The sequence below is a fragment of the Myodes glareolus genome, chromosome 27, assembly GCF_982192425.1.
Source record: "Myodes glareolus chromosome 27, mMyoGla1.1, whole genome shotgun sequence".
In the NCBI taxonomy this organism is placed as follows: Eukaryota; Metazoa; Chordata; class Mammalia; order Rodentia; family Cricetidae; genus Myodes; species Myodes glareolus.
The window spans coordinates 22485980-22497959 of NC_142052.1; the positions used below are offsets into that span (position 1 = coordinate 22485980).

At 36.0% G+C, this 11980-nt stretch overlaps 1 protein-coding gene across 1 annotated transcript; it reads left to right on the forward strand.

Annotated features, from left to right (window-relative positions):
* The first annotated feature begins 2663 nt into the window (after positions 1-2663).
* LOC125401763 (uncharacterized) lies at positions 2664-5129 on the forward strand. The gene is given in 3 exon segments (XM_087902231.1): positions 2664-2719; positions 2913-2973; positions 4094-5129. Coding segments are annotated over 3 exon segments (1131 nt in total). The 5' UTR covers positions 2664-2685.
* The last annotated feature ends 6851 nt before the right edge of the window (positions 5130-11980 follow it).

Sequence of the window (11980 nt, forward strand, 5' to 3'; positions counted from 1 at the left end):
TTGTGTAAGGAATTTTTTGGAATTATTGTTTTCTTTGACTAATGAATCTCTTTCCTCTATAGTATCTTCAACACCTGAGATTCTCTCTTCTATCTCTTCTATTCTGTTGGTTACACTTCCCACTATAGTTCCCATTTGTTTACCCAGATTTCTCATATACAGAATTCTTTTCATTTGTGTTTTCGTTATTTCCTCTATTTCAGTCATCAAGTCTTTTTTTTCTAGACAGGTTTTTGCTGTAACTTTGGAGCCTGTCTTAGAACTAGCTCTTGTAGACCAGACTGGACTCAAACTCACAGAGATCCACCTCCCTCTGCCTCCCAAGTGCTGGGATTAAAGGTGTGCATGCCACCACTGCCTGGCCCAAGTCTTCAAGTCTTAAATTGTTCGCTTCACCTGTTTGATTGAGTTTTTTTCTTGGTTTCTTGGGTTTCTTTGAGAGATTTATTGATGTCTTCCAATTTTTGTTTGTGTTTTCCTCAATAGCTTTAAGGGAAGTTTCATTTCTTCATCATCCTCACAAAGTTACACTGAAAATCACTTGCTTTTGCTTATTCTGAGTTAGGATGATCAAATCTTCCTGTTGTGTGACCAAGGGTTTCTGGTGTTACCATGTTGCTTTCTATGTTGTATGAAATCTTGCATTGGTGCCTACCCATCTCATCCTTCAATTGGTGCCAGCACTGCCTTCACCTCTTGGTCCAATCCTTAAAGTAGCTGGGTTTTTTTTGAAACTTGTTCTTGGCCTACTCTGTGTTTCAGATAGCAACACCTCTGAGGTCTGTCTTAGCCCTCTGTCTCGGCCTGCTCTTTTGGTCTGCTCCCTTGGGTCACTCACTCTCTTGGTCCAGTCTGTGCAGCTCATTGAATGAATAACCTCCCAGAAAAGATCGTGTACTTGAACAAGTTTCTCTCCTTGGTGGCCTTTCTTTCAATTTACCTATGAACCTTTAGTAGGAAAGGCCCTTCTAGATGAAATTCCTCATTGTATGTGATGAGTCTCAATATCCTTAACTAATTTTCTGACTTTTATGTCTACTGTGTTGTGGTTGGAATTAATCAGTCAGATTCCCACTCATACTGAAATAGTTTTAGCATTATTATAGTCTTGATCTGTAAATCACATAAAATATAAAAGAAAGAGTTGCTGTCCAGTGCTAATGAGTTTGGTAGCCTTCAGTTTTAATTGTTTTGTTTGCTTGTCTGAGTAACCTTTGCTGTGTGGCTCCAAATTCGTGAAAGTAAAGGGATGGGGGGCTTCATTCATGGCTTTATTTGTTTTTATGTTGTTGGGTGATGACCCTGGAATGTAGCCTTTTTACATGTCAAGCATATACTGATGTTGTCAGCTTCACACATATCTTGAATTTTAAATTTGATGGAGGGTATCATTCTGATTTTAAGGATGCCAAGTATTCATGACATTAATACTATCTGAGCATTCTGAGTCATTGTATTGCAGGTGCATGAACTTCTTTCTGCTTGTTGTGCTTGCTTTTAATTTTTTACTCAATTTGACTATTTTATGTGTCTGCATGGATATGCACCATGTGGGTACTTGATCCTTAGATTGATTAAAGCTTCTCAGAAATCCTGAACTTGGAATAATAGTTGTAATCCCCATGTAAGTACTGACAATTGTGCTTACCTCTTTTCAAGACCAAGAAGAGCTCAGTAGTACTCAGCCATATTTCCATACCTGTGTTAATTTGTTATGCCCAACATTTATATTGCTAATGTTTTCATCTGTCCATTTGTAATTATTATAAACATGAGGTGTCTTTTCATAAAATATTTATGGTATTGCAGTTTCAAATAGGACACTTCATATGTCTGGAATAAAAATACAGAACTGGAATGAATGCATAGTTTTTTGTAGGAACTTCAGTAAACATCTCTGAATTCTTTCTACCTGATTTGTTTCACTGATTTTTTTTAGATTTATTTAATTATTTTGTATACAATGTTCTGCCTATATGTCTGCCCGCAGGCCATAAGAGGGCACCAGATATCATTACAGATGGTTGTGAGCCACCATATGGTTACTGGGAAATGAACCCAGGACCTCTGCAAGAAGGAGCAGTACTCCCAACTGCTAAGCCATCTTTCCAGAACCATTTCACTGATTTTTTGCAATGGAGACAGGATCTTAATGTGTACTTTCACCTGTCCTGGACATAATTCATAGACTTGGCTGGCATTCAACTCAGAAACAAATATACACACCTGTGCTTTCTAAGTGTTGTGTTTAAAGGCATGAGTCAATACACCAGTTTGTCCACTGTACTTTTATTTTTTGTAATTAGTATTTCTTCATATAATTTTCTCAGTGTACTATGGCCTTTTGATCTGTTTCCTTGTTTCTCTCTATTAATAGACAGTTCTTTTGTAAGGAGATATCCCATTCAAAGGGTACAGGAATGTCAGACGTGACTCTCCTGTTCAGTTTCCTTCTAAAGTGACTGTCTGTGTCAAAGAATAATAGTGGGGAACACCAGAATTTTTATGACTGTACTGTCGAAGAAGTATATATTTACAATGATGTCACCATCATGCTTTCTATTATACACATGAATGAAATTCATATTTTAGAGGACAGTGACCTATGATGATGTGCATATCAACTTCACTTGGGAAGAGTGGAATTTGCTCGATCCTTCCCAGAAGAATCTCTACAAAGATGTGATGCTGGAGACCTACAGGAACCTCACTAGTATAGGTAAAAAAAATCCTTCATGTTTCAAAATAACGGGACAAATTTTTCTTGGTTAATGATGTTCTTCCATAATTTGATTTAGAAAGAATAAGAATGAGAGAAATAAAGTAGTCATAGTTCTAAGGGTCCATTAAATTAACAGCTTAAATACTGCAGTTTTCAGTAATATAACATACATTCTCTGGCATTATATTAGGATGGATTTGGGAAGACCAAAATACTGAAGAACATTGTCCAAGTTCTAGAAGACATGAAAGGTAATTTTCATATGCAAGCTGATAACAATGTGCCTCTGATGAAATTTTCATCTGTCCAGAAAGTTTTAGTCTAAAGCAGCACTGTAAATAAGCACAATTTTATCAATTTCTCACAAATCTATATTTCATATATGTGAATTGCATTTGAATGACATTCTTTCAAGAAAGAAGTAAAGAAAGCAATGACTAAATAGATATCATCTTTTGAGGCCTAGCACCCTGAGAGCTTTGTTGTAGATCTGCAAATGAATTTATTTCTTGCTATTCATAATACAAATGTATACGCATTGAAGAGATGATAAGTATATCTGCAAAACTTGTACTAAACCAATAGCCCATAGTAACTCTTGTATTACTCATACACTTCTTGTGGCTGTGCTAAGTTTAGTAAGAGAAGCAGTTAGAGTTGAGTCAAGAAGCAGTTGTTCTAGAGAAACCTTGATACCTATACCACAAGTCTATGAGAGACAAGTCAAACCATGAGAATTCAATGTGGAAATTTTTTACTTGTTATTCTTCTTTACTATGTATACCATATGTTATTCTTGATACAAGTGTATGAGATAGGGATATAGAGAGATGTAGCATACCACTCTCTAATAACAATTAGATAACCAATAGTCCCCATGTTGAGTAAACTTGTTGAATTTCATTCAAGTATACAAGTAATTGGTTTTCCACCATCATTGTTAATACATGAACAAACTCACACTGCAAAAAAGCCCTATGAGTTCTAGAACTGTGCAAATACTTCTGGGTGTCCTAGTTCACATAGCATATGCAATATGATTCACAGTATAGGATAATTTATGAATGTTAAAGCTCTGAGTTTATCCAGTTCTCTTCAAATATGCATAAAATATCATATAGAATAAAGTTTCTGTGAAGGTAACAAGGTAAGCCATAAAATAAAGGAATTTACCATTGGAAGTATCTTCCAAGTGGCAAAACAGTGCTTAATGAAAGAGTAAAACCTGAGTTTAGACAGAGTTATAAAAACTTAGTATCTGATTCCTCTTTATAATTGGAACATATTATAAAATTAATTCATACAAATGTGCAGGCACAACAGTGTATTGAATGTGGTAAACTTTTTTATATGTGCCAATTATTTTTGCAGGATTGAAAGAATTCAAGCTGGAGAAAAACTTTCAGTATCTATTCAATGTTGTGAAGCGTTGACACATGTCAGTCACCTTAGATGGAATGAAAGAACACATACTGGACAGAAACCCTATGAATGTATTCAGTGTGGGAAGGCCTTTGCAGCTCAGATTCACCTTCAAAACCATAAGCGAACACACACTGGAGAGAAACCCTATGAATGTAATCAGTGTGGTAAGGCATTTGCATGGTACAGTGCTCTTCAATACCATGAAAGAACACATACTGGAGAGAAACCCTATGAATGTAATCAGTGTTGTAAGGCCTTTGCTCATCACAGTCATCTCCAATCGCATAAAAGAACACATACTGGAGAGAAACCCTATGAATGTAATCAGTGTGGTAAGGCGTTTGCATGGTACAATGCTCTTCAATACCATGGAAGAACACATACTGGAGAGAAACCCTATGAATGTAATCAGTGTGGTAAGGCCTTTTCTCAACACAGTAATCTTCAAACACATAAAAGAAGACATACTGGAGAGAAACCATATGAATGTAATCAATGTGGTAAGGCATTTGTAGATCAGAGTAATTTTCGAAATCATAAAAGAACACATACTGGAGAGAAACCATATGAATGTAATCAGTGTGGTAAGTCCTTTGCTCGGTACAATACTCTTAAATCCCATAGAAGAACACATACTGGGGAGAAACCCTATGAATGTAATCAGTGTGGTAAGGCCTTTGCACAACACAGTAGTCTTAAACAACATAAACGTTCACATACTGGAGAGAAACCCTATGAATGTAATCAGTGTGGTAAGGCATTTGCAGGTTTACATAATCTTAAAAGGCATACAAGATCTCACCCTAGATAGAAACTCTTTGAATGTGATCAGTGTGGTAAGAGCTTTGCACAGCACAGTGATCTTCAAAAGCATAAAAAAAATACAAAAATGATAAACTCCATTGATGCAAAGTGTAGTAAAGCCTTTGCAGATCACAGTAATCTTCAAAGGTTTAAAAGAATAAGAAACAGTATGAACTAAATCAGTATGACAAAGCCTTTCCATGGTTTATTCATCTCCAAATGCAGGAATGTAGACATAGAGGAGAATAACCATGAATGGAATCTGTGTGGTAAATCCTTTGTCAAAAAAATCTCCAAATGTATTAAGTAAGCCATCCAGGAGGGAAACTGTGAATTTGATGAATGTAGACTTCAAAAACATGCAGTGAAACTGTATGAATAAATTCAATGTGGTGCTGTTTTGTAATTTACACAAGAATAAAACTTTGTGTGTGCAAATCAATCTGTTAAAGCTTCTGCAAAATACAATAGCCTTTGGGTACCTGAAGTAGAACCTGAATGCTTATTCTAAATTATTTTTCAAGATCCAAAGACAATACACATGCAGTCAGATAAAAAAAAAAACAGCATTCATTCTGTAGAAAACAATTGATAGGGTCGATAATCTTTTCAATATGATACCACTTTATTTTGTTTGTATCAGCAAACCAATGGACAAAACATAATTTTTGAAGTTATGAAGTCCTACAAGCAGGAAAATTGGCCAGTCAGAGAATGACACCCTGTTGCTGAAATGAGATCCAAAGGAAAATACTTTATCCCTGAATCCAGAGCTAGTTATAGAGAAAACATCACCCTGAAAACAGCCAAAAAGTTAAAAAGACCCAGTGAAAGAAACACACTTTGGCTCTCAAACCAGAGGCAAAGAAACACACTCTACCCTTGTTCACTGAGCACAAAACCAACCAATCTCTGAGCACACATTCCAGTCCATCTCTCTGGTTTTTCAAGCTCAGGAATTGAAATCTGACCAATTCCCACCTTCTAAATCTCTTAAGAAGAGATATGGTTTTAAGAAGCCCTGTATGTGCCATATGCTCATTCAGCTGGCAGTTGTCCCTTTCCACCCTGGCAGAGGCAGTCACTCTCTTCCCTCCCAAAGAAATCTCTTGATTGAGATTTCTGTGAACAACTTCTTTCACTGTAATGGATCAGAAACTCCCTAGTGGAGTTGAATTGAGGTATGATTGATACTTCTACTTGGAAACTCATTTAACCCAGAGGAGCACAGAAGCAATGGACACCTCTTTTGAGGCACTCTGTTAGGGGAGTAGAGCAGATCAGTGACAGACATTTCTGCTGGGAAACTCTCTTTAAGAATGGAGTGGATCCCAGCTGTGATGGCTCTCTCTCTGAGAGGAACATTATTGCCTCATCTAGTGGGGGTGCCTTCTCTTCACAACTGTAGGTGTTACCTGACTTCAGGCAGTGAGCGTACCATTACCTCCAGAACTGTAACACTTGTGCTACTAATTTGAAGGGTAATGATACCCTTTTTTATTTTAAACTTCTCTTCAATTGGAAGGCAGAAGTAATTCAGGTATAACTATTTATGGATGTGTACTTGGGTCTTTTTGTTGTGATATAATTTCTATTTCAAATTATAAATGCATTTAGTTTGGCCCTTGTTTCTAGAAGAAAAAAGGATCACCATGAAAGTTCCATGGCAGAAATTTTCAGACATGGCACATGAAGCAGGGGCTTAAGAACTCACATCCTTAATCTCCCGCATGAAGCAGAGAGTGGAAACTGGAACTGGTGTATGGATGTAAATTCTCATAGCCTACTCTCAGTGACATATTCCCTTCAGCAGGACAACTTGTCCTAAATCTTCCCAAATGATACCAGCAACTTAGAAGGACTAATTTCTCTTACTTCAAGTTTAAATTCTTTTCTCTTTACATGAACCAATTCATGAAGAAAAACTCTGTAAGTGAGCTGTAAAATGCCCCAACTCCTCATTTAGAGTAATGAATGCTTACAGGAGAAAAATGTTCACGAGTGAAAAATTATTTGATTAAAAAGTTGTTTTGATTGTAATTATGTGCTATATGTGAATGTGTATGTGTTGATATTTGAATGTGCATTCTGTATCCTGAGAAAATTAAGACTTTTGATCTTCTTCGAGCAGGAATTAGAGCAAGTTGTTAAAAATCTGACCTTATTCTTGTGAATGAGCATTTCTTAGTCACCCAGCCATGACTATAGTGCTGTAAATGTTTTAAATTTTATTTAGGTCACTTTTAAGTCTGAAGTAGGAACAAACACATAAAGGAGAAATTCCTATTCATGAAAAAAATTGTTAATGCCTTTAAACATCACAGATTTCTTCAGGTTCAAGAAAAAATCTTTTTTATCATAACCTTGCAAGAAGTAAATTATGTACCATGTTTAGTCAAGACTGATGGAGGTATAATTGCATTGTGGTTTCTATTTTGAAACATATGAGGTAGTCACTAGAGTGTGCTGGATGTGTGGCAAATCCATTTAGTGAAGTTTATTTTGTAGACCTTCCTTCTATGACTTTTGTTCATCTTCTGTTGTGCCTGTACCTTGTGATAGGTATTTTTCTGCTGTAATGTATATAATGGAGCCCGTATCATATAATTTTCCTTTTGGTTATTGAAATATTCAGGCCATGTTTGATCATATTTTTCACGTAAGGGTGATGGTTTGTGTTTCTGGTTTTGATTTTCATCTTTTCACAAATTTCATTGAAATTTTGTTGTTTGATATTTGTCTTACCTTGGATGTCAGTAATGATTCAGGGATACATTTGAACTGATGATGCTCATTTGTCTTACTCTTGATTACAAGTCCAAGAATAGATGATGAACTCACAATGTACTGTGTTTTCAAGAGAATTTAAAAATGTTAATAATAAAATGACTGAAAAAAATATAAGAAACATTAAATACCCAATGTGTGTATGCAAAGAAGTATTTTTATTTATCTAATATGGATGTAACAATTTATGAGAATCAGCAAACAACTGTGTATGTAATACCATGGCTTGATGTTCTATAGGAATTGAGGTAAGCTTTTTAGTCTTGCTCACAACAGTGCTTTCTCACTGAGCCATTTCACTGGTGCTCAAATTCAATTTGAAGAAATATCACAACAGTAAAATTTGTTCATTTTGAAGAGTAGAGATTTATTTATAACACTTTCTCAGAACCAAAATTATGCACCAGGAAACTACCTCATTTATTAAAGTTCATTGCTGCCAAGTCTGATGACTTGGGTTCTCTCTCTCCGTTATGCATAATACTTCTGCAAATTTCTCATATTTCAACACTTTAGCAGTTGCACAAAAACACTCCTCCAACAGCTCATTCACGAATAATTTTTAAATCTAAAGAAGTGCCATTGTGGTCATTTTCAGCTAAATGACACCCTAAGTTTAATCATTAGAACTCACGAAGAGGAAGTAGATCATAGACCCTTGTTAGTTTTCTTATCACTGTTTCATACACTTCATGGCACAGGTGTATTTATACAAACACACTTCAAAAATTTTTAAATGGATGGAATTAACAATGGAAAAAAATAACCCATTATTGAGAACATATGAAATGATTTGATCATTTAAGTTAAAGAATTTAAAGAAACATTAATATTCATCAAAACAATGATGCTTTCTTTTAAAACTTATTTCATCATTTCTTTCTCTGAGTCAATTAAAAGTCCTTTAAAAACACATTTCTGCTGAACTTACACATGCATGGTTATAATCACAGCACATGGGAGGATGCATGGGACCAGTCTCAGTGAGTCCAGCTTGTTTCTCATAATAAATTCCTGGCATATCCTATTTCAAAAATTTCAAAAGAAAATGCCTATCTTAAATTATGGAACTTTTCCTAATAAAATCTGGCTGGGATAAGGTTGATTTCAGCCAAGCTTTTTTATCTTTATTCATGTAAAGAGAACTGTGATAACAAAAAAATAAGCAATATAGAAATTTCATTCCCACTCAGTACATCAATCATTTCAACACCATCTAGAGGGCATTTATATCGTTCAAGTGCTAAGAGACAGAGGAACAGTGGGATACCTTCAGCTTTATAATGACATATCTGGGACCTGGAGACATGTCTCAGCAGAACTGCTCTTCTTCAGTACCCAAGTTTGATTTATAGCACCACATCTGATTGGTCAGAACTTCCTGTTATTGAAGACCCTGAAGATCTGCTGCATTCTTCTGGCCTCCCTGAGTACCAGAGCTGCAAATGCTGAAAAGAAAGGTATATATTTGACTCTATATTTTAAATAGGTATTCTTCCTGTGCCTGTTATCTTCAAAAAGAGTGAAATTTAATTTAGATGTAGAAGTTTGACCAGTGGATATACCAAGGTTATCCCAGATACCGGTGGTGACCTGAACATGGTGTCTAATCCTCTGTGGTTAGATGTACAGATAGTTGTGGGTGCTGGGTCTCAACATTAGGCCCTGTGGATGAGACATCAATGTTCTAAGTGTTGAGTCTTCTATTCAGCCTCATGAACACATCATTAATTAATAGTAAGGTGTGAAAGACTGATATAATAAGTTCATCTTTTCTTCAGCCTTGATGACCCAGAAGAAATAAAAGATAGATAGCACCAGAAACTATCTTAGACTTGGTTCGTTTTGAATTTCTGATCATCGTGCATCATCAAAAAGATAGTTTTGCCTTTTTTTTTTGCTAAACAAAGATGTGTGTTTATTTATTATTTATATACGACAAGTCCAAATTTCCTAACTGTGCCTTAAGGGATTAGCATCCACTCTAATATGCTGGGACTCTTCTGTGAAGGTGATGATATTTGGTGATGGAGAAATATAGTTTCTCTTCCTTCAGCTCATACATGGTCCTCCCTACTATTGAAACTCTCTCCTCAGTCCATACTTAAGCTCTGTAATAAAACTTCCAAAATCTTTTAAAAAAACAAAGAAAACAAACATTTTAATGATTCACCCAGGCAAGATGGAGGGCATTCAGGAAAGATGTTAAGGCCATGCTGCATAGGTTAATATCATCCAACAAGGCAGCAATCTCCATCCACTAACACAAAACCAGTCTTTAGTTGTAAAGTCCTCTGTTTATCTTCTCTCTGTGCCATTGATGACATTATACAAGATGCACAGAGGTAAGGCACCAGGCTGTTTCATTCATGAATAAACATGATAGGAAAAGCTTCAAAAATTCCAGAATGAAATTTTTTTATGTTATATCTGGGGAACAGTGACACATTATGCATTACAAAATAAGCCATCGTTTAAAAAAAATAAACGATAATTATTATTTGCCCACTTTGGGAAATAGTTTTCAATCAGTTAGTCTTATGAAAACGGCAATTTGATTGCATGTAGTGTGTGTGTGTGTGTGTGTGTGTGTGTGTGTGTGTGTGTGTGTGTGCTGAGTTCACTATATGGAATAAATCATATATGTTCTTCACTGACAGAATTTCTAAGATTCTATTCTAACCATTGAACTTATATTTTATGGACAGAATCTTCCTCATTTAAACAGCATTATAAAAATTTTTGTTCTTTTTCGGGTTTTAATTAAAAAGGCCTATAAAGAATAGCAATGTCTATAGAGAGTTTTGATTGAGTTGTAGGAATATTTGAAAGCTTACATGATTTGATAAATTACTATTTTAGAAATAAATTCCTGAGGACATTGCAAAAGTGACAGAAAGAGTGATTAAAGACAACCTCAAGTGAATCAGATTAGCTTTATGAGGCTGCACTTGTTTCTTCTGATACAACCTACTGTCATTAAATATGTGTATGTGTTCATATGTGCATATGCACATGTATGTATTTTCAGTATACACTGATTTGATAGAAATTAGATTGGTTCCCCTCCCAGTATATAGATGCCTTAGCAATAGTGATATGGGAATGTGACCTATTTAGAATCATCATCCTTTTGATATAATAATCCTAAAAAGGAAAACATAGTAAATTAAGAAGAACTCTAAATTCAAGAATTTTATTATATGTGATTTGTACTTCAGTGAAGGGGTACAGTAAAAATGAAATAATATAGTATTTTTTTAAAAAGTTATTTTGTTTTAAATCATTTTTATGTTAATTTCATAATGAAATTTATGTTCATTTTTTATGTTCATTTGTTTTATGATCATTTCATAATTTTTTTAAAGTTTATTAATTTATAAAAGTTTCAATTTTCGCCCCTCCTCCCAACACCCTCCCACTCCCCCCACTGCCTCTCCTCCTCCCTCTCCATCCCTAAGAGCAGTCAGGGTTTCCTGCCCTGTGGGAAGTTCCTCCCCCCTCCCTCCAGGTCCAGGAAGGTGAGCCTCCAAACAGACTGAATCCCAAAAATCCAGTATATGCAGAGGAAACAAGTCCCAGTGCCATTGTCAATGGCTTTTCAGAAAGACCCCGTGCCAGCCACATTCGGAGAATCCGGCCACATTCAGAGAATCTGGTTGGATCACATGCTCGTTCAGATCCAGTCCAACTGGCCTTGGTGAACTCTCATTAGATCAGTCCCCTTGTATCAGTGGGTGAACGCACTCCTCATGGTCCTGCCTTTCTTGTTCATGTTCTCCCTCCTTCTGCTCCTCATTTAGACCTTGGGGGCTCAGTCCAGTGCTCCAATGTGGGTCTCTGTCTCAATCTCCATCCATCGCCAGATGAAGGATCTATGGTGATACACAAAATATTCATCAGTATGGTTATGGGCCAAGGCCGCTTCAGGCACCCTCTCCTCTGTCCAGAGAACAGTCTGGGGATCTCTCCTTGGACCTGGGATCCCATTTATAATCAAGTCTCTTGTAAACCCTAAAATGACTCCCTTAGTTGAGATATATACTTCCCTGATCCCATATCCATCCTTCCTCCCTCCCCCCCATCCCAGTTTGTGGTTTTTGTGACTACTTTTTTTTTAAACAAAATGACTTAAGTATTCATCCTTTTAGTGCCATGTACAACTATTCAAATTTTCACAGTTTTAGAATAACTATATACTATATGAAAGCACTACTTACTAAAGCTTATTAGGGATTTAGC